The 27,832-nt window shown below is 37.9% G+C and overlaps 2 protein-coding genes and 1 long non-coding RNA gene across 10 annotated transcripts in view; 1 reads left to right on the forward strand and 2 right to left on the reverse strand.

The window, feature by feature from the left end:
- LOC138007062 (alpha-1A adrenergic receptor-like) lies at window positions 1-12,082 on the reverse strand. Of its 5 annotated transcripts, none has more exons than XM_068853758.1 (3): window positions 11,985-12,082; window positions 3,403-3,428; window positions 3-1,675 (listed from the first exon to the last, which is right to left on the reverse strand). In XM_068853758.1, exon 3 carries the CDS (start codon window positions 1,653-1,655, stop codon window positions 624-626), a length of 1,032 nt encoding a protein of 343 aa, XP_068709859.1. In that variant the 5' UTR covers window positions 1,656-1,675; window positions 3,403-3,428; window positions 11,985-12,082; the 3' UTR covers window positions 3-623. The 5 variants fall into 5 exon arrangements, with proteins under 5 accessions (XP_068709855.1, XP_068709859.1, XP_068709861.1 ...); XM_068853757.1 differs by lacking the exon at window positions 3,403-3,428 and adding an exon at window positions 3,468-3,548 and having other exon boundaries at window positions 4-1,675; window positions 11,985-12,028; XM_068853754.1 differs by lacking the exons at window positions 3,403-3,428; window positions 11,985-12,082 and adding an exon at window positions 11,036-11,191 and having other exon boundaries at window positions 1-1,675.
- Window positions 4,560-13,108, forward strand: LOC138007071 (uncharacterized). Of its 2 annotated transcripts, XR_011123989.1 has the most exons (4): window positions 4,560-5,777; window positions 8,555-8,613; window positions 12,085-12,158; window positions 12,741-13,108. It is a non-coding gene; the product is annotated as an uncharacterized lncRNA (long non-coding RNA). The 2 variants fall into 2 exon arrangements; XR_011123990.1 differs by lacking the exon at window positions 8,555-8,613.
- The window catches only part of LOC138007061 (rRNA N6-adenosine-methyltransferase ZCCHC4-like), a 17,961-nt gene continuing 2,143 nt past the window's right edge, over window positions 12,015-27,832 (reverse strand). For 2 of the 3 annotated variants that reach the window (XM_068853752.1, XM_068853753.1), the window contains 11 exons: window positions 25,962-26,344; window positions 25,782-25,873; window positions 24,805-24,883; window positions 23,653-23,863; window positions 21,396-21,493; window positions 19,460-19,587; window positions 18,940-19,015; window positions 16,804-16,855; window positions 16,084-16,141; window positions 13,115-13,207; window positions 12,015-12,152 (listed from right to left, as the gene is read on the reverse strand). In XM_068853752.1, coding sequence (XP_068709853.1) covers window positions 12,047-12,152; window positions 13,115-13,207; window positions 16,084-16,141; window positions 16,804-16,855; window positions 18,940-19,015; window positions 19,460-19,587; window positions 21,396-21,493; window positions 23,653-23,863; window positions 24,805-24,883; window positions 25,782-25,873; window positions 25,962-26,344 — 1,376 coding nt within the window. In that variant the 3' untranslated portion in view covers window positions 12,015-12,046. The remainder of the gene's footprint in view (window positions 12,153-13,114; window positions 13,208-16,083; window positions 16,142-16,803; window positions 16,856-18,939; window positions 19,016-19,459; window positions 19,588-21,395; window positions 21,494-23,652; window positions 23,864-24,804; window positions 24,884-25,781; window positions 25,874-25,961; window positions 26,345-27,832) is intronic. The other variant, XM_068853751.1, reaches the window with a different exon arrangement.

Below are 27,832 nucleotides of genomic sequence, written 5' to 3' on the forward strand. Positions count from 1 at the left end.
GGTGCCTCATAATGCTGGGACAACTCAGCACTTTGAGATGCAGAACAAAATTCTTTCACAGCTATGATTCCAGCTAGGAACAAACTTTGACCCCTTCAACCCGAACAATGCCACTTACAGATTTAACTCTGTATAACGCCAGATTATATTGACTTGGAAAACGTTTGAACAATTTGAACAGTTGTATTCTTGTTTTAGTGGAGGTTTCCTTTAAATACATACATTTCTTTCAGTAATGATTTAAAAAGGTAACTTTTGGTCTTCCATCACTTAGTGGGAGGGTGAGGTATTGACAAGTTGAATACAATACTAATAAACGCTAAGAATTTTAATATACTTTGCGCAATTGCCTTTATTTATATCTTTTGTACTGTGAGTAAGATTGGGAGAACTGGGCCAAACAATGATAATTTGAACCTGGAAAAACAAGCATCATATTTCTCTAACGAGTTAAGATGCGGATCATCACGGGTTGTCAAGTTCCCACAACGAAGTCCTTTACAAATCACCATCGACGGTTGGCCCGGTAACGTTTTCCCTTGCGTAACGTAAAAGAAAGGAATGCTAAGCATTTCGATTTGTTCAAAAGTTGGTGTAGCCTCATATCAGCTGGTCTTAAATTGTTAGTTCAGTGTGACATTGTCCAAAACAACAGAATCACTTTTCCAGCGTCCAATACGCTCGCCCACATTGTCACAATCCACAGTGCTTACAGTGAAAGATGACCCTCTTGCCTTTGCCCGAAAGTCTGCGTTAGCTGAAGTCTCAGTGGTTCTATCGTACCTTTTACGGAGACGTTGGTATAGTTTACGAAATGCCCGTCTGTAGCTGCGATTAAGACAAGAGTAGATAATAGGGTTTAAAAAAGAACTACAATATTCCATCCACTTGATAACATTGAACAGTGAGGGAGGAACAACGACTGACTGGTCATGCGCGATAGAGAGGACGATAGCGAAGAATGGTCCCCAGCACAACACGAACAAGCCGATCAAGATGGCTATTGTTTTCGCGGCTTTGACGTCACTGGCGTAGTTACGACCATTGCGCATTCGATGAACCTGTTGTCTAGCAACCAGATAAATCCTTGTGTACATGATTATCATGATGAACAGCGGTATAAAAAAACTAGTTGAAGAAACGAAATGCATATAGCTTGTGCTAGTGGGCCAGGTTGCTAATCGCAGTCCCGAAACTAGCATGGAATACAACCAAACAAAGACAATCATAGAAACAGCACGAAAAGAAGTCATTACATTCGGGTAGTTAAAGGGCTCAGTGATTGCAGCATGGCGGTCAACTGACACAGCTGTCAGATTCATAATTGACGCTGTCCCGCATAGAATATCCATGCAATTCCAGAATGTTCTCAGTGACGGACTAAACAACCATTTCATGGAGGTTAATTGCAATGCACACCAAAAGGGCATCGCCACAACGGCCACAAGAATGTCGGCTGCGCTCAAACTGATAACAAAATAATGGCAAACTGTCCTTAAGTCCTTAAATAAATAAAACATTATGCAGACTAAACAATTACTGATCAAGGTACAAATTATTAGCAGGGCGACCAAAAAAGCCGCAAAGATATCTCCAATATCTGGATCAGCAACTGAATGTGATTGGTTGGTGATAGCTGATGTTGACGAATTCATTCTTGTGGCTGTTGCCTCAACTGAAAAATAAATAATATTGGCACGTCTCACTATTGAATCAGTGCAATTTTCTATTTAAATGAGACAAGACTCAGTTTAAGAAATATGCCAGTCTGCGAGTCTTAACCCTAACCCCTAACTCTAACCCTTACCCGATCCCTATGCATCTAAGTTTGGAGGAAATATCAAAAAACATTTCACTTGGTAAGGCATAACAACTGACTAACCCTAACACATTCCTTTATTTGCACGGTTATTTCATTTCACTTTCAGAAATCCATTTAGATCTGAGTAGATCACTGCTCCGAACAAACGTGGCTTAAAACCTCCTTGTTGTCGATGTTTCTTCTAATAAATTTGAGTTAGTGACGAAATATTGTCACCTACGCCCGCTTTGTACGTAATGCACGGATCTCAATGGGGTCAGCTTAGCCTCTTCTATGGTTTTGGGATTCCGTTTTCGGTTACTTTTTCTTCCTGGGATGGTTAACAGAAAGGAAGCCATTCAAATGATTGTTTTCTAGGGTTGACGATTAACTTGATAACTGATGGGTAATATCAAGTTTTTGTTTTTTGTTACCATGGTACGAAATAAAGATGTTTGGCTACGAATTTTCTGTTTTCTCTTTTAATTTTGTCCTGACTGATGCATCATGCTTCTCGAAATCACCCCTGGGAAATGGATGTCCGTGCAGAAAACTGAATAGTTTGATTCAACCAGACGCATGTTTCCAGGAAACCTATGGGTCATCAAGTTAGGGCCTCATACGCCAGTAAATCAAAGTGCACCTAACCCTCAAAATTTTTACTCAAGGGCCCCCAGACGGATTTTTCACGCGTTGCTAAGAAAGTGAAATGTTACTTCCGGTAACTGACGTCATCATATCATGAACTGACAAGAAAACCCACTCACAAGCAAAAGTCACCGCACAAACTGTTGTTTCCACCCAAGGTTTTTCCTCGCCCTTCCTCGCGCTCGTTCTCAGATCAACTACGCATGCGTAAAGGAACTGACTTGCGGTTTGAAGAAAAAAGCTAAATTTCCGGCGGTTTTAAATTGATTGAAATTTTTTTTTACATGGCACGTTTCACCCCCAAATACAGAATATAGCTAAGCAAAGATTTTTTTAAATCATCTTTTTTGAAAAAGTTATGGGTATTTCAGTATCGTTTATGTCTTTAAAAAGAACATTTTTCAAAATAAAAAGAAAACCATGCTTGGGTGGATGCAAAACGAATACAAATTATCAAACCATCGATTAAATACCCAAATTGCGTAGCACGGAGACAAGTTTAGAGTTTTCATTAATTGGTCACGTGACCATGGGCGTGGTATGATGACGTCATATTTAGGGTCATTGGCTTACAAAAGTTGGAAACGGACCAAAATAATTACTTAACCGTTACATCCTTAGCAACGCACCCCAAAAAATACGTCAGTGGGCCCTTACGCAAAAATTAACTATCAAACATACATTTACCTTTGCTCGGCTCTATATTTTGCTTTTTAATGTGCCTGATAAGGTATGTAAGAGAAAGATCCTGGCAATCGTTTTTCCCATGGCCGAGGCTGTGAGAGGCATGGGCCTATTCCTTTGGTGACGTCATAAACTACTTGACGTTATAGTTCTGAAAGAATTTTGGCAATGTAAATTAGTTCTTGACGTCACTGAAGGAATAGATAGATACCTCTCACTATAGCTCGGCAATGGGACAGATGAATGGCATCTTTGTTAATCTCCCGTACCTCATTAGGCCTATTAAAAGTAACATCTGGAGAAACAAAGGTAAAATATATGTTAGACATTTCACCTTTACAAAAGAAAAGACTTTGAGGTTAGGTGCAGCCATCGGCAGTTCGTGACGAGTGCCAGTTTCGCTTGTGCTTAAAAACTGAAAAGAAACTGTCATTACCACATTATATCTGCAACTCAGTCATATCATCGTTGAGGTAAAACGTACCTTTAAAATAAACCCGCGGTTTGAATTCCCCCAAACTGTGAAGCCAATTTTACTACTTATTCAGTTTCGTTTAAAATACGACATCGGCGGCCAGTAATAATCCTAATTTTAAACATGTGTAGATATTGTTCCGTTTTCTGACAGTAATAATGATCGACACTATCTAGATGGAAACGACATTTTAAAGTATAATTCAAAGCAAACGGAACAATTTTTAAGTATTATGTCATTTAAATATTCCCATATCCCCCTGCGTTCTTTCTTTATTTACCCCTCACAATTCTCAAGCTACCACTTATCTATATAACGGAATAGAGTAATTTAACGAAGTGTTGGAGTAAATTTAACAGAATGTAATGTCATGTTAAAGTGAAAAACACCAAAAGTCAATATTTGTTAAGCTGGCTCGACTTTGGCAAATGAGTTTGGAGATTTTTGGATTAATATAGGCACAGGTGTCCCAAGCTCTACGATTCGCGCGTGACTGAAATTGAACATAATATCGCAATTACAAAGGTTTGTGTGGGGGAAAATGTCTCGAATTGGAAGGCAAATTTAGGAGTGATATTTCAATAAAATTCTCTCACCTGAACTCCTTTGTAGATATATCGTAAAAGGCCGGTTAAAAAGGTTTGCATGGAGAAAAATGTACCGAATGGGACGTTTTCAACCAACGTCTAGAGACAACAAAAACAATAGGGAAATACGACCTCTGTTGGACGAACAAAAGAAGCTGATTTGAGATCTTTTGTTTTCGTTCACCAACATGGTGGCGATGAAGTCACATGAAAACCTCCTATCGGAAGGCAAAATTAGGAGTGATTTTTCAATAAAATTTTCTTGTGATTTCTAGGTCGATTTGAAGCGATTTCGTAGAGTTTCTTTTCCAGATGTTGCTCACTCTATTACATCTTACCAAACTAGGAGAGTAGCGACCGAATCCGTTGACAAAAAACAGACAAAAATTCGTTTCAAATGCTCCAATCGCATTTAAATCACACGTGGAGCACGGTAGATAGTAACAGAACACATCCATTGAAGGTTTCAGGGGACCATTAACGTGGCGAGGGAATTATTCCTGAATAATAACCACAATTTTCGGTCGAGATCCATCGAAATAGCAGGGGCACCCAACGTCAATTTTTGGAAAATATCTGTTCGGAAGAATTTTCGGAACATTTGTTGTAAAATTTCTTGCTTGCCTGCCTCTCCTAGGATTTTCGAACACCTGAAAATGGTACAATTGCCCATTTCTGACGGATTTTTGCCCTAAAATGTCACCTAGAATTTTCGGGAGCCTTTTTTCTGGCTGAAATTTTCGAAAAGGTATGTTTTGATCCCTATAATTTTCGGATCACTAGACTTTCAGCTAGGAAATCCGAACAGATGAAAAATTTTTAGGGGATAAAACAATGCCTATATCTACCGTTTAAATACTAAAATACGTTTAACAATGCTATGTTTAAGTGGTTTTGAACTATATTCTCGTTGGGTGCCCCTAAAATAGGCTTGACTCTAATCCCTCGTGCCCCAACTGTTTCAATTTGGCTTAAAGACCCGGCCTAGTGTCAGTGACGAGTCAAATTACTCACTAACCCGGTGGCCAACAGTCAACTTGATCCCATCAACAATTGCACCCCAAAAAGATCTATGTAAATAAACGGTTTTTTTCCGAAAGAAAGCTTGTAGCGATACGAGAAAGGAGAAAGTATACGGCAAGAATCCATGGAAGTGCGATCGTTCTTGGGATCAAGTTGACTGTTGGCTACCGGGTGAGTAAGTAATTTGACTCATCACTGACTCATAGGCCGGGTCGCTAAATCAAATTGAAACAGATGGGGCACGAGGGATTGGAGTAAAGCCTATTTCGATGGATCTCGACCGAAATTGTGGTATCGGAATAATTCCCTCGCAACGTTAATGGTCCCTTGAAACCTTCACTGGATGTGTTCTGTTACTATCTACCGAGAGATTGGATGCGATGGGAGCCTTTGGAACGAATTTATGGCTGTTTTCCGTCAACGGATTCGGTCGCTACTCTCCTACTTTGGTAAGATATAACAATAGAGAGAGAAACAGCTGGAACAGAAACTCCACAAAATCGCTTCAAATCGACCTACAAATCGCAAAAGACCCAAAAGGAACTACAAAGGAGTTCAGGTGAGAAAATTCTATAGAAAAATCACTCCTAATTTTGCCTTCCGATAGGAGGTTATCACGTGATTTCATCGCCGCCATGTTGGTGGACGAAAACAAAAGATCTCTTATTGGCTTCCTTTGTTCGTGCATCAGAAGTCGTATTTCTCTATTGTTATTGGTGTCTCTAGAATTTAGTTGAAAACGTCCTATTCGATACATTTTTCTCCATACAAACCTTTGTAATAGGCATTTACGATATATCAAAATTCAGCTTGATAGTGAGGCAGTGAAGACAAAGACAAAGGAAAGTGGATGATATGTAAATATTTTTCACATTCATTCCAACGTGTTTCTATTGTTTTTGTCCTCACTGCCTCAAGATCAAGCTGAAGATCTGATATTTCGAAAATGGACTATTTCGCTATTATGATAATTAACGGTCATGCTGCTGTGATGTTCAAATTCCGTCACGCGCGCATCGTAGAACTTGGGCCAGCTGTGGTAAAACACGTGCTTTCAGGCGTTCGTGAAATTTCAATAAGTGCTGCTGCAATGAAGGAAATTTCAGCAACTTCGTGCGATTTTTTCTGTAAGCCAAATATGCGAATTGCCAAGTGCGACTTTCTACTTTGCGAGCCTATGTTCAATATCGTTAATGTAACATCAACATTTATCTGCCTTGTTGCAATATTTCAATTTTCACCCTAATTATGTTGTGGCGAGGAGATGTCAGTAAAAACACCACGCAGGCTTATGTACTGTTTTAAAAAACGAGCAGCAGTGTTTATCGGGTTTAAAAACAAGAAGCGTAGCCAAGTGTTGTTAAAAACGATAAAACACGTGCTACGAGTTTTTTGGACGGCTTCAAAAACACTGCACAAAAAGCGTGTCCCTCGGGAGCCCGAACAAAGGTTTAAAATGTGAGGGGAAGATCGAAGCATACAGGCCCACTACTGTTCTTTACGTAAAGAACTCTAAATAAGGAGTGTTTTATCGGGTTTAAAAAAGCTCACAATACAAGGTGAACACACCATAACACCAACCCGGTTTAACAATCCAGTGAGGCCAACACATCACGCATGCGCAAAACCATTTCACCTGGTCATGCACGTGACATTTTATCGATGTTTTGCTATCCTGATAGGATTCTCGTCAACAATTAATGAGTTTTTGAAAGGGTAACTTATGCAAATTCTGAAGACAAGGCTGGAACCTTAAAATAATAAAAAACGACTTCTCCACTTTCTTAAGGCCCGTAATACATCTCGTTTACCTCCCAAACTTTTGCATAATCGTTGTTTTCGATTTCTCTTGGGACATGAAGATATCTAGCAACGACCAAAGACGTTGCGAGACAACTTTTAGAATAGAATTGATTTCTACTTTCCGTAGCGCTTTACGCATCATCGAAAACGAAACAAGTTGCAGGACACGCTACCTAGTTTAACACCCGTAAACCATATTTTTTCGCAATGTGAGGTCGCAACATAATTGCGACTGAGATACGTTTCAAAGAAAATTGCCGAGTATAACAGCGCCTTTTATTACATTACGTTTCAGTTTTAGTTTTTGCATGCGCTCGGGAAGGTGTATAGTCCAAACGATAATCAATTCTTATAGATCGTGGCTCCATTGTAACAATGAAAAGCAGATTATCTGTTCAGAAGAGTATTCGGTAAAATCAACTATTTCCTTTCGCGTGCTATTTCAGTCACAATTAATGAAAGAAACGTTAACAAAAATTGAAAATACAAGAATGTCTTAAGTCCCCTTAGCATTGCCACTTCTAAAATCCTCAAAATTGCTCGTTTTTTAGACCTGCTGATGGTAATTCCAAAGTGAGACCTCAGTTAACAGCGCTTGTCACTGAAACTTGAATTAAAAGCGTCGTTAAAGTTGCTCTGTTAACAGTCTTATTTCTTAAACTTGCTTCCATAAATTGCCAATCTTTGACCTTTTAAGCTGCCACCTTTTTGTACTCCGACGAATTGCTAACTTCGAACAAAGTGGAACTTTGAAAGAATCTCGAGATACTTTTGCTATCATTTTGTATATTGTGTAATCTTGGTATTTAAAGAAATAGCTTGTTGCAAGGAAACAGGAATTGCGTTTTCTTTTGCGCCTGGGTGGCAACCAATGGCACATGAAATTAAAAAAGCCTTTGAAACTCCATTTAGAGAAACACCGTTGCTATTGTTTTTTTGTAGCCACGGTTCGTATAATTCAATACTTTACTACTTTACCAAATAGTGATTAACTCCTATACGCTGTACATTTACTACTACGACATAACCTTTCCAACGAACACGTCGCGCCAGAACAGCACTTACCGCTTTAGCTCATTGAAACTAGTTTCAGATGGTGAACCTCGTTGAAAGGAAACACAAATACTGCTATACGTTAGTTTGCTTTAACAACTCTTTTCCCCCTTCTTAAAAGACGGAAACAGCTAGTGATGCAATTGAAAGGGCCGTTTGAAACTATAGATTTTATGGGTTGAGCACATCAGAAGAGAGCCCTTTGGCGGGGAAAATCTTTTCGCTTTCGCAAGCTAAGGGGCGGCATTTCTGAATGGAAGCCTTAATTAAAATACCAGTTTGAAATAATAGCTGCTGGGGTGACTCGTCTTCCAAAATGCTTCAGGTAAGAGGCAACTGGAAAGCCTGGAGCGCTGAATGTCAGTGTAAACCTTCAAAAATTCTTCACCAGATCAAAGAATAAAGATCAGAGAATAAAATTGAAATTACCTCATCTGAAACAATTTGTTTTTTTTTTTCGTTTCAACCATCCATCTTTAGTTCAATCTTGCTTCAATGATTCGTCGCAATAAACTCATCCAACCTCTTGGAGCACTAAAGTAAGTACACTTTACTATGATTAAACGAATTAATATCGTGGTTAAGTGCTTCTCTCCGAGGTCTAAGACGATGTCTTAATAACCGCGAGATGAAAAAAATATATAACCAGAAGGGGGTTTTAGCAAAATAATAAACTACTGATGAAAGAGTCAGAAAACCTGAAGCTGAGAACAACCTCTTTTCGTTCTGACGCTTGATCATTCAAGTAAGACATTCACGGGCATGGCCGTACCCAGAAAAAAATCATGACTGAGGCATGTTTTGATGCCTAGATTTATAGTAAGCACTAGGATCCCGCTTTATTTTTAAAAAAATCGCGAAAAAAAAATGACTGAGGCAAGTGACTCGGATTGCCTACAACGGGCTACGGTCCTGACAGGATTTAAATATCAAGCGGATAATGTAACGTTCAAGAAAAAAGACAACGACTTTTCCACCAATACTTTAGAAGAGTGACCTCTCATCAAATTTTTAAAAAAATTGAGAAACACCTCTCTCACCCGACACGTATGGTGGCTTCTTTAATGTTACCCAAGACTAAAAAAGTGGTCCTCGTTAGACAAAGATCTATAGTTATTTGAACAATACTTGGTATAATTGGTCAGCGGTAGCATGTTTAAAACTCGATGCTCCATTGTTAAGTGAAATTTAACGCGAAACACAAATGCATGAAAATCAGAAATCAGCTGTCATCGCTGCTTCAAGCAGCCGTTTGATAAGAAGGGATGACAGGCAGTTCATACCACACTCGCGCAGGTAATGAATATTGAAGGAATCTTTCGTGCCTAACCCTAACCCTAAATTTCAGCATATATGTGAGGATTGAGCACATTGCTAACTACAAAGTGAAACTGAGAAATGTTTAAAAAGACAAAACACAGATCAAACTTTCTTCGTTTGTTTCGCTCTTACAAGCTCAGCAACCGTCTGAGATATAAACGCCCACTGCTAAAAAGTAGAAAACAATATTTACGAAAGCAAACAACTCGATGCAAAAAAAAAATTTTCCTGTTTTGTTTCGAAAAAAAAGTTTTATCCAATTAATAAGAATTAAGAAAAAAAGCTGCTTAGCAACTTTAATTAATTTTAAAATTGTCATTTATGGCTGCATGATGATTCTGCCGGACCACCGCTCAACACGATTGTAAAGTCTCCATCGTGTTGACTTGATTTCTTTTGCTTAGCCAACAGAAAAAAAACACCAATATCTGAATTAAAAAAAGAAAGAAAGAAAGACAAACACTGACCAATACCTTTACAAATCAATTGCTTCAGAGTTCAGAGAGCAGATTTTAAGGGCAGGATTCAGTCAAAGTCCGATATCAGCTTGGTCTGTCATTTTTGATCAAGGTCCGGATGCCAAGTTTTTCTATATTTTTAACATCAAATACGAATTGATTAACTTCCTGCCGGAAACTTTGCTCAAGCGAAATGTTTTGCAAATAGATCGTCGAAAATAAACTTGGTTTGAAGCAACTTAACCAATACTTTTTAAATTTTTCTTCACTTGGCCCCTGTCCTCTGCCGGTTTCAGTTTGCCCATCAAAAATAATTTGAAATCAAATTGAAAATCTGCCAAACGGCTGACAAATACTAAAATCAAATGGGGTGCTGCGTTTCCGAGAAGCCGTGGAGAGTAAAACATTACAATTTGGTGCAAGAGGATTTGATAAGAGAATTTTCCTCAGCATGATGCTGATTTGGAGCGATTGTCAGATTCGATCGACAGTGATAAAAGCTATGTTAACATGATGTACCAAAGCGAGTTCAACCTTAGTTAAGTGCTTCCGGAGGCAATTCATACGAATTGAGCCCCTCATACATGCAACGAAACTAAAAATTGACCTTCCCAAAAAAACGTGGACGACAGTCAAGAACCCAGACGAAAAAAAGCCGATGTTTTATGCTGCTGGAACTCAACATAATTATGCATATTTCGCTAAAAAGGAAAACGAATGTTAAATAAGAACATGCGTGGATATTCGCACGTGAAACAACTGACCAAGAGCATGACAAAAAGGGGTTGACAATGGCCAATGGTTTGGACATGCGCTGTACGTCGCACTGGGAAAAGCACAAGTTTTGGAAAGCGTCAATAATAAGCGCAGTAGCAGTTCTTTGCAACAAAATTACCAGCACGCTAAAATTGTGTCACAGTATCTTACGTCACTGACGGAAATATTCAGCAATATAAAATTCTCGAACATTCCTTTCAAACGCTGCAGTACCTGAAGTGCAATTCAAGATCCAAGAAAACCTACAAAGATCTACTAGGAAATCTGTTGGTTAAAGACCAAAACACAAAACGAGTTGGTTTACTTTTACGACAAACTTATCCTTCAGTTAACCTTTTCATGAAAGGTAGTAGAATTGAAATCAACATTATAATGAGCCTAAGTCAAGTGTGTCCAAAGTACAAACCTTTGGCGAAGACCGAATGTAATCGTGGAATTGGTGAAAAATCGCAAGCAAAACAGTTCGTCGGAGAATGAGAAGTTCTCGTAATGGGTACCGCATTGCATTTGACAGGAATACTCTCAGTGCCTCGAGTTAAATAAAACATCATATCTTTGAAAGATAACTCGAAAGCTTCAACGCTATGGTATCTTCGACCTTAGCGGCTCATTAAGGAGTTGACTTGATACGCAAAGAAGTTCAGCTGTTTTAGCCACGTAAAATTAAAAAATATATATATGCAATTAATTACGCAAGCGGCGAACAAAAAGGCTAAAAGCATATACAGTGTTTACATTTAAAACGTACGGTCAAAACTACTGTTATGATAACAAGTGAATCAATACAATTTAACCGAACCAGACAGCCTTACACAAGCATTTGGTGAAGTAAACGTCATAAACTAAATAGATCCAACTTAGCAAACATTAATCTGGAATTCAGTAACAAATCGATATTCCTTTCCCCGGCGTTACGGGTTCATGGTAGAATCCTGTCAAGATAGATTTGATTCCAATGAAAAGGCAAATGACGTTCAGTGCCCGAGTCTTTTGATAACACAAACAAATTGTGTTTTATTTCTTTTCGCTATTTTGTTTCAAAGCTAAACTGTGTGCGCCGCAACAATTAACATCTGTTTAAGTTTTGAAAAACTTGCTTTAGTCCATGCTTGCTTGTCGCTAAAATGGCAAAAATCGGCTTTACTATTACCAACAGGCTGTAAATACACCTCGGGCGATTTGTCAAAACCTGAGATAAAACGCGGTAATTCTGCCCAGTGTTTTTTTGGTTCTGAAAGATAACACGCAAACTGGAATCTTCTCTCAAAGTACACAAGTAAATTGGCTTGTTGAGGGAAATAGCAAACTGCTTGATAACCGCCTTCATCAAGTTTACAGATTAAAAAAAAGATAACCTGAAACGACGACAGAAATCTTGCTAATGGAACTTCTTCAGCCCACACAGCACATTGCATTTCTACTTAATCTTCTTTTTCTGGATTGTTTTTCTCGGAGGTTCCTTGAAGGGCTTTTTCTTATGGAAAATAGTTTTGGCGGCTTCACCTGGGTTTTCCTGTTTCCTCCTAAAGGTAAAAATAAACAAACACACGTTTCCAGCCCACTGATACTGCTTTTAACTAGTTCATGTGATGTTATTCAGACTGTTCATGATTTACAAGTACATTGTTAACCAAACGTTCACTTGTACATTGTTTAACAAAAATATTGAATTTACGTTTTCATGCATTTCTTTGATCAGGTGCAATAGGTGTACTGAAACTTCGAGACGTCATGGTAATCTACATTGCAGACTTGACAGATCATAAAAAATACCCCCAAACTACGTAAATGAACTGTTGATATGGGATGATAGATCTACTTTTCTGATCTTTGACTACCACCAGTCAATTTAAATGCTGATGATACAACCTCAACTTGGTCTGCAATCCAAAGCTTGCACCGAGTAAAAGATGGGAAACCTGACAATTGTTTGCTCCGGCATTCACGATAAACGTATTGACCATGACCTCATCAAGCATAGACAAACTAATTTTTAAAAATGCAAAACTTCATTTCCAGAATTTGTCGACTCAAAAGTCCAAGAGCAACCTAAAGTTCCCTTTATCCAGATTCTTAAATCAAGCCAACCACATTGTTTTTGATTCTTGCAGGGCAGCAACTCCAAAAAACACTTGAATGTTTTGGATTCTTCATGCAGGGTGTTGAGAAACGTTAACAGTCTTTAATTTGGCACTGTACAGGACACTCAAATGGATACATCCACAGTCTTATTCGTCTCAAAAATATGCGTCATGTTTACATTAAGCGGTATTTTTTTTTGTGATATGTCACTATTGCCGTTCTACAGCACATGCCACAATTATCGTACATGTGTGGTTTCGGGCATTACACGAGAGTTGCACGCTCTTATGGAACAATCTCAGCGAAAAAAATTAAAGTCAAATAAGTTCGTCTGATGGCAAATTTCTTATAACGGTGAAAATGAGGACTAAGTCAAACACTGAATAATGTTAAGTGCAGATACCTCTTTCTTGGGGGCTCAGAAGAGCGCATTGGACACTTCCTTCTCTTGTGTCCCAGTTCACCGCATATGTGACAGGTACCTGCCTCGAGTGGTCTGTTACAATTTTTAAAATAGGGAGCAACTCAGAGGATGCAATAAATGGGACCTTAAGACGATCAAACGGTTAACACAACTCTGGTACTAAATATTATTAATACTCAATAACATAAATGGTCAAACAAGCACAAAAGCGCATGGGCAAGACCACAGCCCTGGAGTAGCGGCTTTGAGAAAAAGGCACGCACAGCATACATGTAGTCGTGCTGTACGCTTCCTTGGTCATGATACAATGCTGTGTTTTGTAACTGTGTCAACTCAGCTGTGTTTTTTTACGAGATAGACCAATTCGGCTAACTCAATGTTGTACCCAATTCAAATCTCTCGGGGTTAAGATTCTTTGTGTGTTGAATTTGCATGACAATGAAGCATTCACATTTAAATGAGATGGAAATACTTGGAACAAAACGTTTTATTCCCAAAAGATTTGAATTGGGTACAACATTGAGTTAGCCGAATTGGTCTATTCAATAAAAAGTCTTATAGAACATAATGTTGTGGTATTGTTGATAACTAAGCCACGTTTTTACCTTGTTGCCGCCGCAAACGCAAGGGATTGTGGTCAAAGGCGTAATAAGGTGGTTATGCGCGACCTATGATTGTTTTTTAAATCCTAAAACTATAGATAGTTTCACTGTGAAGCAACAAAAAAAAATAAAATTGAAAAAGAACAAGAACTTGGAATGTTGTAAGAAACAAATATTTTAACCACCTATACAATTCTCAGGTCTGCGGTACATCGTTTCTGAGTTATTTTTCGAAACGTTCACGCAACTTTACAGACTTTTGTATGGAGACGCAACTGCAATCAACGGAAAACATCTGGTGTTCACTTTGCGATGAAAACGCTTACTCTTCGCTCATGAGATAAAATTGCAGTATTTTCGAAACGAAAAAGATGTCACGGAAATGGAAACTTGAAAAGTCATCTTCAACCTCCTATAGATAAAATTCAGAAGACCTTGCGATTTTGCTTTTAGAATTTGATGACGTACGTCACTTTGAAAACCATCTATTGTTTTCTTTCTTTTCTCGAGTGGAGTCCAGATGGAGGTCCAGTTGGGGGTCCAATGTCTGCCTCCTCTTCAAAGCGAGTCTAAGTGCGAAGTTTTAGTTATGAAAATTAGTTTCCATTCTTATGTAAAGTGATACTAATTAACATCACAAAAACTTCGCACTTAGACTCGCTTTGGAGAGGAGGCAGACATGAACTCGGAAATGGCCTATTGGAGGTCCAGTTGGGGGTCCAGTTGGGGGGTTCACGTTTGTTACCGTCCCTGCTCAAGAGCCTATTTAAATCCAGTTCCACGCACGAACCGTCGTTCAATTACCGCAAGCATAATTGAACATCCCCGTTTCCCTAGGCAGCATTTCTACCATTTGGGTGAACTAGTTTTAAATAGAGTACAGTGCCATGCTTGATATGCGTCCAGCTATACATTTGTATTGCTGTGCAGTTGTGTCACGTTCGAGTATTGAAGAAATAGAAAATATCCTGCAAAGGTTGGTCAAGACAACGTGAACATAGGCGTTGTTGCTTGCAATATTTCGGCTGGCCAACACCAGCCGAAATATGGAAGGCTGGTGTTGGCCAGCCGAAATATTGCAAGCAACAACGCCTATGTTCACGTTGTCTTGACCAACCTTTGCAGGATATTTTCTATTTTAAAGTTTTTTATGGTGTGGTCACGATCTATTTTGATCCAACGTAGAGCAAGTTTTGATCGTACACGGTTTTTGCAGTGGTTTAATCCTTAAAAAGTTATTGAAGAAATGTTAAACCAGCTTTTAGCTTTTGAAGTACGAAATCGTCACACAGAAAAATTTAACTAAGGAGACGCCACGGTTTGCATGGAGAAGAAAAATTTATCACATACATGTATACAGTCATGGATTAAAATAAATTCTTCAAGTAGAAGTGCCTATAAACTAAGACGCTTTTATCCAGGACCATTTGAAACATGGTGTGTTTTCAGAGATATGCTTTGGTTTTTCCCCTTGTTTTATTTATTATTTCGGCATGTAATTTTCGATCGTTACACGCTATCACAAAACTTTGTTTCGTATAGTCTCTTTTTTGATCAATCAACGAAATCCTGTGATAAATACATCAACCAAGAAAGACACGGAGAATGTGTGACACACAAATGAAACTCAGAAAAACCGATTCCCAGATGGGATTTGAACCCATGATCCTCCAAGAACTGGTTGGATGCTCTTAACACTGAACTGCTAGAGATTCTATGGCGAGCGAGAGTTATCTGTAGGCTTTGACTGGAACCCCACCACGCATTCACCTGGTCACGAACTCAAACTCTCCAAACTGTATCCTGCCAGATCTTGGTGGGTCAAATCCCATTCAGGACTCGGATTTGGGTGTCACATACTCTCTTGTCTTTCATACATCTTATTCCAAAATGGCCGCTGATTTATGCGCATACAAATTGACCCTTGTTGCCTCGTTCAAGATAAAATATTCTTTTGAATTTTAAGCTTAAGAACGAGGCATCAAGGGCTAATTTGAATAAAAACAAAGTCTAGAATATTTAAATGACGGCCATTTTGGGAAAAGGCGTATAATTGAGGTATTTCTCACAGCTATCCTGGCTCCACGGACACTAAGGGTGCGTTCAATTGACCCTATTCCGCGATAAGAATACATGGAGTTGTGATTTAAAACGGGATGTCTTGCATTTTGAAGCAACAAGGATAACAAAAATATGTTTAAAATAGAATTAACTTGAATCTCCGTAAAACGAAGGGTTTCTACCTTCTATTCCATGTATTCTTATTCCGGATTACGGTCAATCGAACACACCCTAAGACAAACATTCCTATGACAAAAACATTAGAGCACTTAAAAAGAAAATTACCTCTCACAACTGTGTCCAACCAATTCACAGCGACCACATGTTATACAGTGCTGAAGACCTGTAGACAGAAGGCAGTGTACAAAGGATGCCTTTTTAAAACTAATCTTGTCACTTGCTCAACTTGAAAAGCCAGACAGTAAATGTAATCTCTGTCACTTCGTTCAACATCACAGAAAAATATACACTGATCTATACATATTTATAGTCTGTGTCCACTATCTAGCCTTGGTCTAGACAATATGGCTCAACACTGCTCGCAGACCACCTGTGATCTGATATACATTGATGATCATTCACTGGTAACTGGTAAGTTTGTCACAGCGGGGTGTCTGTAGCAGCGTGCCACAGAAATTTCCTTTTCCTTACCACTAAAAACCTAGCCTGCGAACGCGGACGTATTTCCGGCGGACGTTTCTCTCCCCCAGAAACGACCGCCGGAAATACGTCTGCGTTCGAAGGCTACTAAAAACCGGCATTGTTGTTTAAGCTGGAATCGCACTATATCTTCAACAATAAGTAGTCTTAATGCAATTATTTTTGAGATTCTTCCCATCCAAAGATGCTGATCAGCTTCATTCTAACTATGGCATAATAAATGCAAAACTAGGTCCAAGTGGCTTTTCCATGACTACTGAGAAACGAGCCCCTAATCTCCAGCTCAAAATTTTTATGCTTAAAAAATCAGATAGGATTCCAAAAATGAGTCTGGTGAAAAGTTACCTGGTTTAACACATGTGCCACACATCTCGCAATGAATGTACTGCCTTCCGTTCTTCAAAATAAAAAAAAAAACATTTCTGTCATAATATTTAGCAACTATTCACCGAAGTGAAGGTGGCTAGTGGTGGATATTTACAGAGCCGCGAAGCGGTGAGATAATATACATTGTGGCCTGAAAGAATGTCATTTCTGACAACTGAGTAACATGGGAACGAATAAGTCAGCTATTTATATTCTGACGGCACGGTGTAGAGACTCCATGGTGCTCATGGGATAGTTTCAGACTATTTAGGTTTTTAGCGAGTGAATTGTGTCATTCTAAGTCAGTCGGTCTTCCTCGTCGTTTCTTGTTTCTTTTACAGAAAGAAAACGTTACATCTTCACTAGATTTTGTCATTAGCTTTTAAGAGTTTTGAGTTTTGGGATAGAGTATCGGATGATGCGCTTTATAGGGAGGATGAATTCTGTTTTTTCTTGGTTTAGAGCCGATATCTTTACTTATGGGATGTTAAGACTCCTAGATTTTCTTTAGTGTTACTACCCTTTCCTCGGGGGTTCGTGCTACCGCTTTAGTACGGGAATACGTTTCCACATACGTTTTGGCCACTTATAAAGGGTTTTTTTTTTTTTAGAGGTTTTGCGTATCTAGCGGGGCGCACATCCTAGTCTAGACTAATGTGTTCTGAATTTTCCAAGTACAAGAAAAAACCCGTTCACTATTAAACTGTTCTTAGTTTAATTATTTAGTTTAATTGTTAAACTATCATAATATTTAACTAAAAAAAGCGGGGGTAAAACATATCCAAACATGTTTAAAAATACTAAGAACTCTGTTGAAAACGTTGTTAAGGAACGAAGACGTTTCGACATTAGCTAAACATCATTATCAAGTCAAAGTAATCTAAAATTGCAAACTATAAATACTAAAAGAACAATAGTAGATAAGCCTGTATAGTGAAAGAAAGGAACAATGAAAATTTAACAAAAAAATTGGCACGTATGGAGTCTGTCTGGATATTCAAATTAACCTCGTAGACTAAGCAATCACATTTGCTCTGGCACTTTCTTAAAACCTTAAATTAATAAAGTTTTTAACAACGTTTTTAATGTTTTTAAATATGTTTAGATAAGTTTTATCGCAGTTTTTTATAGTTAAATGTTTTCCAAAATCACTTCTTCTTCGTATCATAATATTATCAGAATGATGATTATTAATAATTATTATAAATAAAAGAAACGAAAGTTTGAAGTGTGGGGTATGGATGAAAGAGAAATTGAAAAAATCAGGTGGCTTCAATGGAATTCAAACCCATGACCTCTGAGGTATGAATCCCCTCACTTAGGAGCAGGTCAATTTGTTGGGCTCATTTGTTCGGGTGAAAGGACTAAATAAATTAAAAATAATAAATTTAATGAATGAAAGAAATGTATATTTGAAGGGTGGGTCATAGACCAAAGATAGAAGTGATCCTCCCACTTCTTTCATTTATTACACCTTTCATGGGAAGGAATGAGCCCAACAAATTGACCTCCTCTCAACTGAAGGGCTCCATAGCTCAGTTAGTAGAGCATTGCACCAGCATCTCAGAGGTCATGAGTTCAAATCCCGTCAAAGCCGCCTGAATTTTTCAGCTGTCTATAGGAGACAACTGAGAGGCGCGGTGGCCTCATGGTTAGAGTACTCGACTCCAGATCGAGCGGTCCGGGTTCGGGTCCTGGCCGGGGACATTGTGTTGTGTTCTTGGACAAGACACTTTATTCTCACGGTGCCTCTCTCCACTAAGGTGTATAAATGGGTACTGGCGAAATGCTGGGGGTAATCCTGCGATGGACTAGCATCCCATCCAGGGGGAAGTATAAATACTTCTAGTCGCTTCATGCTAAGGAAACCGGAGATAAGCGCCGGCCTGATGGGTCTTCTGGCTCGTAAGCAGTGACTTTACCTTTATAGGAGACAATTGCTCAAATTGTCCAGATAAGAGCGAGGATGACTTCTATCTTTCATATAATACATGTAATTACAATTTCCTTATTATTTAGGTAAGCATTGACTGCCATGGATAAAAGTTGTTCCTGTTCACATTTAAAAGATAAGATTACTTGCTAGACGTTTTGACTCAAAATGTAGGGTCTCACCTTTGACATGCAGCTGTTGCATTTGACACAATGGATATTTTCAGGGGCAACATATCTCTTGCACTTACCACAAAACCTTGCAAAGGAACAAAAAAAAAATCTCTTATGTGGCCAGGACAGTTAGGTCTTTTGACAGTGTAAAAGATGACATTAATACAGAGATTTTCGAGAAACGAGTCTAGAGTAGAGTCCTGCGACTCACGAGTGACTGTCAACTTACTTTTGAGCGATACTGTATTACTGTTGCTCTAAGATATTAAACGAGCATTACTATTTTCAAGTCTCTATAAATGAGCCAAAACTTGACACATTGGTCTTGAACCTGATCTACAAAGTTAAAAAAACTTTCCATCATCCCAGCTGGATAACATCCCATAAGTCAACTTCAGTCTACATAATCACTTTACCCCTTAATTCTACTCTCGGAATTCTGTAATGAGTCTCTGAAACTAAAGTAGTTGGCCACAGTGAGACATTTTAAGTACCTTCTACCAGGATTACATCACGTCACACAATTTACCTGTAACCCTCAGATGAGGGCAAAACTACATCAGTAGGATTGATGTTGGTAAAAATTCTCACTGGTGATCCCCGTTTGGATCCTTTCATCTTCTTACTTTTAAAGTGTGGATGATTATCATAGTCAACCTACAGGTGTTGAATATGAAAAACTATCAATGACATTAATTTTACGGTATGATTACTGAGCTACCATACTTAGCTCAAGATAACATATTGTGTTCTGTTCAAGAGACTTCTCAAGTTTCAAAAATTATTTCTGTCAGCTTATTAACATGTACTGTTTCTGAGTATAATAAATAATATTACAATGATTATGTGCAGCTTTTAGAAATGTCAGAACAATGAATCTTTAAAATTATGTGATCATAGTCACTTCAAATACATATAAATTCCATAATTACATGTACCAAGCTTATGTTCAAAAGCCGATTGACGCTACTCTCTGATTAAGAATTCATCAAGGAGTTTATTTCTCTATTCCCAAATGTTGTTTAACGCTGATATTCGGCAAAACTTTACATTAGAAGAAGTCAATCTTGAAAAACAAAAATAAGCAAAAGAAACTTTTACCAAAAAGTTGAAAACATGAAACAAAAGTTTACGCTAATCCTGGATTAAGTTAATAGTCTTTTGAACAACCATGCCCTGGATACTAATTATAGAATATTCCTTATGTCTCAGACAATACACGTACATGGAAAGACTCACAACTTGCATCTTATTGGTGACTTCAGCTCGAGGTGCAGATGGGCAAACCATAACAATGACAAGTGGAAACACCCTACAGCAGTAACTTTGGATTACTGCATAATGCCGAATGATAATTTCTTAGTCCAATGCAACCTTATTCCAACAAGTGAATGAACGAGGTAGTTTCTAAAGAAACTGTAGTGCTGCATCGGTGGGGAAGTTGTATACAAAGGGCTAACGCTCGAAACGTCAGCTTTTAGAATCTCTGTATGGTGGTCAATTTACATTATCAACTCCGTTGATAAAACCACATTTTTTATTCCAAAAAGGTTTTAGAATGGATTTGGAAAGGCAGGTGTAGCAGGGCTCGAAATTAACGTTTTTGCTCAGGTGCCAGCTGAAGACTAATGGGAAATATTTGGTTATCAAATCATAAATTGGGAGAAAGTTTGAGACAACGTTTAACAAAGCTATTTTTTACGATTCTGTTTATTAATCGATAACAATAGCAAATCGATAATTCTGAGTATGGTTAGAAAAAATGCAGTTATGACACATGTTGAAAGTTGACCCTTGTTAGAACATGTGCTAAGTTTTGCAGAGTCAATTTATGAAAATTTATTGTTAATAATAATTATCGGTGTCCCATTGTCATACTTTGACGCAAAGTCATGAAGAATAATGGACAGAATAATCAACCAACATGTCTTTAGCAGGTCTATAGTAATCCGACCTTTATGTTGTATCTTTTTGGTGAGTGCGTGCCCCCCCAAAACTTCATAATTTTGCCACAAGATAGTTATTTTCCTTTTCCATGTAACATGGAGAAGGAAACAAAAACGTTATTTCATCATTGATTTTTAATATACTTATTTTGCTTTGAATGCTTTCAAATAAAGACTACATCACCATCAACATCAATGAAATCTTGAACATAACTATGAGCACATGGATGGGAGCCACTCTTCACTGGTATACATGTTCAATATCATTGCTTAAATTCCAAAAACTGAAATGCTTGTACTTTCAGTGCAAATTAAACAAAATTTTCTACAATCAAGCAACAAGTGAAAGCATTTTATAGATACATGTACTAATTACATGTAACAAGGCTATCTCGCTTCTTCAAACCATCTGTAAATCTTTCTCAAAATGAAAATGAAACCCAAAGAAGAAATACAATTTACATTAATTTGTCTGTTACGTTTTGTTGGTATTAAGATAAGATTCATAAGATACTGTACCTTGTAATCAAGCATAGTCATTGAAGGAAGGGCGGCTTTTATGTGTGGCTCCATAAAGTATGGAAAAATCCACATAGTTGGTAACTCCTTGTCACTTTCTTGAAAAGAATGATAATGCAAATTTATTCCTAGCTTTTTAATAACTACATGTACATTGTAACCATGGCACAACAGTGCATGAGAAGTGAGAACAAGATACGTACAAGTTACAGAACAGAAAGGAAAATTCATTACTCTTTAAATGTTAGATCTTGACTTGATGCTGAGAAATTACTGTAACAGCTGTATGCTAGTTATAACCAATATCATCATTAATGATACAGGTAATTAGTTACCTGTACTGTACAAATGAAAGTAACAGCACTGCAAAAAGGTCTAGCCTTTTTGTGAGTGGTGCACTTACAGGCTGTACATGTATGTAGTGCACTACACTCCATGCCATTGAGTTTGTGAGAGTGAGCGAGTGAGTGTATGAGTGAGTGAAAGAATGTAGGCTGAATTTTACTAATTGAAGCCTTTTTCCTGTTTCATGACACTAGCATGTATACTTTAAACACCATGCTGGACAAGTTAATTTAAAGCAGTGTAAGGACAAAATAACTGAGCCAATTCTGACTTTCTAACCTACATGTACACTTAAACAAGTTTCAGAAAGAAATATGACCATCCATACTTTACAACATTTTTACTCTTTGAATAATTATTCCCAATCCTATTCATATTCATGAAAAAACATGGTGACAGACTAGAGAGAAAGTCCAAATAAGTGAGGTCCAGCTAATCGAGATTTGACAGCTTCTGGAGACTATAAATTCTGCAACCTAAACTCGGTTGTGACTTGTGACAGTGTAAACCATTGATCTCAAAAGAACACAACCCTACTGCTAACGGATTATGTTTACTGTAAGTACGGTAGTCTTGACCGAATATTGGACAACAGGCGGTCGACATATCAGTCAATGGTCAGTCAACATATCGGTCGACAGTTGATTGATAGACCAAAGATACATATGTAGTCAGTCGATAGTCGATTGCTCTCAGGTCGACAGTCGGTCAACAGTCGATTAACGGTCAGTCAATAGTTCCTACATGTAGATGCATCTCGATCAAGTATCAGCCATGTTGGTGATATATCAGTCAACTGTCAGTGGTATACCAGTGAACTGTCTGTCGAATATCAGTCACATGTTGGCAATCAGTCAAGTGTGTTAATTAAGAAGATGAGTCCAATGGCTTTCTTTTTAAGTGATGACAACATCAGTAATCGCTATCATGCTAGGGGAGATGGCATGGTTACTCTATTAACAAACAGGGCAAAATTACTGAAAGCTGATTGGCTGAGGAGACTACTTTTTTGTCCACATGTAAAATACTGGTACATTTTAAGCACTATTTCTGTTGACAGCAACAATTTATTGAATTGAACTTTAACTGAATGGGAGCGTGTTGATTGTTGTTTGTCGTGGCACTGAACGGGCTTCCCTCAATAATTTTGCTCCCTATGTGATAAACATGTAAATGCAATGTGCCCTCATGCAGTTATTTTCAAAGATTTCCAAATTGCCCTCATCGCAAAAACTTTGAAAACAAACGTGAAAGTAATCCTTTATTGCCCTCAGGCCCATGTGTTTACATATACTGTACAAAGCGAACCGAAGAGCACTGGGAACTAGGAACACTAGGAATTAGTTTTAGGCCAGGGACAATCTTCATTTTTTTCATCACCGGTTGTCTAATTTCTAGCTGTTAAAATGGGATCAATCTCAGAATATTCGGCCCAGATAGCGCCTACATGTACATGTACTGTAGGATGAATCTATTGCTCCCATTGTCCTGCAGTTGACGAATAACAAAAACCTGCACAGAGGTTTACTTGTGAGCATCACGTTTCTTCCTACTGACAGTCAAGCCATACTCTGTGAATTACTGGCAAAGTATCCGCAAACTACCATAAAGACTCGTGTATAAGCCGCACCTTTTTGCTTACGTTTTGGGCCAAAAATCGCGGGTGCGGCTTATACACGAGACCATTGCTTTCAGAGGGAGTAACCTGGCTTGTAGGGGTCACGAATTGAACTGAAAACCCTCAGTAACTAAAGCTCAAATATATCGGCCAACACAAATCTTGACTGACACATCGACCACCTATTTTCTGACTGTCGACTGACAATCATCTGACTATCGATCAACTGTCGACCGATGTGTCAACCCATACATCAGTCAAGACTACCAGTAAATATGACCCCTGTCAACTTACCAAAAGAAAATGCTTTCCTCCAAATATTCCAGATTGTCTTAATAGAATCAGCAAGAACTTCAGCTAAACCACCAAATGGAGGGTCCATCACCATGAGTAGTCCCTCCTTCCTGAGAAATGTCTGAAATGTTTCCTCATTTACATGGCTTCCAAAAAAGAAATGATTGAACATGTTGTACCAACAAAATTTGGAGGGTGGAAAAAACTGAGCCTGCATTGAAAAAATAAAGCCATTTATTATATATGTAATCTTGAAGTACATGTAAACTCAAGCCTTTTGATTAGTTTTCTCTGTCGGGATTTTGTCTCACCCACCATTTCCATAGAAAAAGACATTGGTTGTTTATTTTTTATTCACTCTGATGAAGGGCCTAAATGCTTGAAACTTCAGCTTTCAAATTACTTTACAGTGGTCAATTTACCATATCAAATCAGTTGATAAACCCATTTCTGTGTATTTTTTGCTTAATGTGAAAACCAACAGGTTTAAAATAAAATAATTTTATTCCAAACTTGTGACTATTTGGCTACAAAAAATTAACCATTTCATACTCCAGTTTTTTTTTTTTTTTTTTTTTTTTTTGCAACAGTGGGTACACGTAAGTTTGAATTTATTTTCGTAGCAATCTTTTGTCATGGGAAAATACAATACTGTATTCTATGATCAACAAATATTATTTTGTGTACCCGGTAATTTCCAACAACCTGGATCTATGATGACTTTTGTCAAATTCTTTTGCAAATCATTCTTAATGAGTTGTTTATATTCAACACAAATAATTTTCAATAACTTTTTTTTCAAACTTTTAGTACTTAGCATGTTCTTTCTGAGTAATTTGCTTGCATCATCAAATACATATCACAGAAGAAGCCCTTTCAATTCAAGTGATTTAAAGTGGGTTTCAACAGAAATGCGACAGAACAATCTACATTGTACTTACTACATGTAACCAAGATCACTCAAGCAGTATTGGATATACAATACTTGGCCCATAGTCATTTTTTTGTGTGGGCTGCAGTGCGCTTGGTCCATACGGCCACAACATTAGGGTCAATATAAACCTGTAAAGCAGGCCCTCTTTAGGAAGAGGTTCTATTAATTGGCATGGCATGGTGAGAAAAACTGAAAAATTGCCAGTGCAGATAACTTACATATCTATAGTCAATATCAAGGAGAAGACTATCTAAGAGATCACTTGGTGATTGCCTGCATTGAATTTCCTCATGAAGCCTGTAACATAAATATAACAAGAAAGCTCATAAATCTATAAATAAGGAATGAATTCAATAAAATAATAGGTGAAGAAGAATGTCTGGCAATGACATGATCTGATTTAGACTGTCCACGGCCCCTTATTTTCTTTATTTATAGCCAAGAACAATCTAAGAATTGGCCTTGATTAATAACACACCGGCCATGTTGAGTCCCGAGGGATTGAAAACTTTTGTTCTTGCGCACCAGATGCCAACCAGAATTCCATCGCTTGTCAACAGCTGGCAAGTAAGATTTGTCTGGTCTGTGAACACATTTCACGTTACTCTGTCAAAGTTTTATCCTATTGGGAAATCTGCTTAGGATGATAACAGCTGTACATTTTATGTAAAATAATATCCACAACAGCCTTTATCTGTGCTAAAGATTGAACAGTTGCAAGCCAAATGGTTGTTTAAATTTAGGCTGCCATGTTGTTCAAGAGTAGTTATCTCTAAGAGACATGATCACAGGTGCATCACTGAATAATTATTGTTTTAGAATGAGAGAGACTATAGACTGAAACACTATAGCAAGAACAAGAGACTTATAATTTTTAACTATGTGAACCCCACCAAAGTCGTGACAGTAGGAGCCTGGTTCTAGCAAAATGATGACAACTGGATAATCTGCTTTGTAGAAACCAAAATCATTAAAATATACTCCCATGTTAAAAAAAAAAAAGACATGATTGTAGTAAGTCGTCCAATATTGATACTTTCAGATGTTTCTCTTAAACCACAGACAATTTGACTGATTAATAAGGGAACCCCTTGGAACTGAAAGGGTTACACTTAAATCAGTTTTGGTACGACGTTAATTAAAAAAAGACAAATGTTTGACTTTCTGTTCAGGTATTATGCTACTTATACAGTACCTTGGAGTACCTACACAGATGACATTCTTGAAACCTAAACCTTTCACAAGATCCACAAGAAATTCTGTAGCCTTCCTTGAAAAGAAGTATTGCTGCAAACAAAAATGTGGAGTCAAAAAAAAGAAATATACAAAACTAGTACATGTTTTGTGTGATAATGTAGGTAACTCTCACACTTACTGCTTGTGTCTTCTCATTTTCTCTTGGTCTCAAAATCATTGTCGGTTTGGATAAATCCCCAGATTCCTCACAATCGTGTGCTAGGTGGTTTTTCTTTTCTTTAAGTACCAACAGGGTGTCACAAGAATGACAAAACAACCAATTTTGTCTTCGCTTGTCATCCAAATTACCAAACAATTTGTTGTACCCATCACAAGCCTGTCTGTATGGTTCTCTGAAATCCTGCACTATTTGTCTATGAGCATTTTTCCTGGTTTCCGAGATTTTCTCTCCTTCCCACTGAAAAAATGCACAGCCCTTTCTGTCTCTGGCTGCTGAGCAAGCAAAGAACCTACAAGATGAACGACCATCTTTGAAAAATCTCTCAAACAGGAGCATTGGACCTACAAAAACAAAATAATGCAACAAAGTGTAGAATGCATATTAATTTTAATTTTGGACCCTAAAAACCACTAGACCACTAGAAAAACAATACATTCACACAAATTTGTGCTCTGGGGCACACAATTTAGTACTTGCATTATTGGTAAACATGTGTGTGTGTTTGTAAGACAATAGCAAATGACTTGAGGAGTGAGCAGGTCAACCTGGTCCAACTACCCATCTGGTACACATCCATTTTGTATAAATGGGTACATGTGTAGTGTCGCAGAGTGCAACTGGCAATTCAAGATCTCCATTCCAATCAATTAACCCTTTAAAAGAATGGTAAAATAATGACATGTACCCCAGAACAGTTTCTGTTGCATGAGAACAAAATACATTTTTACGACACATGTACATGTAACTGAGCAATTTCTTGCATGCTGATTGACTACCGGTATTTTCTTTTCACTCAATAAGAGAACAGACACATAAAATTGTAATTTATGCAAGCTGAAAATATCAATTTGGAGGATTTGCCAGACTTGAACCTGTTTGACTTCAGTTTTGCAGACTTACCGGTAACCTCAAGCGTGAAAGTTGAGATGTTTACTGAACAATGTTCCTATCTCAAAATGGCTTAATTTTCTTGAAGCCATCCACATTTTTGATCACCACACAGGTTTTTGATCCCATTTCGATTCTTGAACAGAATTTTTAATTTAAACAAGTTGGTGGTGTGATTGTCAAGTTTTAAGCCAATGAAATTTTAGCATTTGTTATTAATAGCCAATGAGCATACAAGAAAAGTAAAAACTGCTAAAATTTTAGTGTTTGCATATATTTCTGTTCACTTAACCCAGGAAATAGACCCTTTTTTATTTTTGATACTACTGATCTCAGGCGTCCTTTCAAGTGGCTTTTTTTTCAGCCCGCTCCACACACCATTGGGGTCGTTCCGCGGTTTGAAAAATGCTCATGTGATGAAAAATTCTTGATCACGAGCAGCAAAAGTTCAACCTGGCGCCAAATGAAATGTCAACTTGCACCTGTTTTCTTGATTGTAGGAATTATGGCGACCGTTTAGTTTATTTTACGACTTTTTACGGGGATAGATTCGATCAGTTCGAAATGTACATTGTATCGAATGCAACAGACATCCCTTGAGTTTACAAGCTTTGAACACTTAAGCAAGGCAGTCTTGATGATCAGCGAGAAATTGCTTCAATGAAAGAAACGTACATTATCCACAAGGGATCATGTCACTACACCAAACACAGACCCCGGGTCAGCCAGGAGAAGCAGCAATCATATTCTGGATTATCCCTTCTGCTAGATGCCGTAAATCTGATAAATGACCAAAACTTCACAGTTTTTCTGTGTTTACTCTTTCCCTGTTCTTCACTTTAAGATGTGCTCTGGGAGTATTAACATTTCTGTGTAAATACCAGTTGCCTTGCGTTTCAACAGCCGGTTTTCTTGTGGGAAACACTTGTAAGGTTGTCGTT

Source organism: Montipora foliosa, chromosome 6 (assembly GCF_036669935.1).
Source record: "Montipora foliosa isolate CH-2021 chromosome 6, ASM3666993v2, whole genome shotgun sequence".
In the NCBI taxonomy this organism is placed as follows: Eukaryota; Metazoa; Cnidaria; class Anthozoa; order Scleractinia; family Acroporidae; genus Montipora; species Montipora foliosa.

Excerpts from the sequence above, each read along its gene's own strand:
- LOC138007062 (XM_068853754.1), bottom strand. The coding sequence starts at position 11,180 with ATGATGTTTTATTTAACTCGAGGCACTGAGAGTATTCCTGTCAAATGC. Across the intron at positions 1,676-11,035 it reads ACATTCGGTCTTCGCCAAAG|TTGAGGCAACAGCCACAAGA; the intron begins GTTTGTACTTTG and ends TTTATTTTTCAG.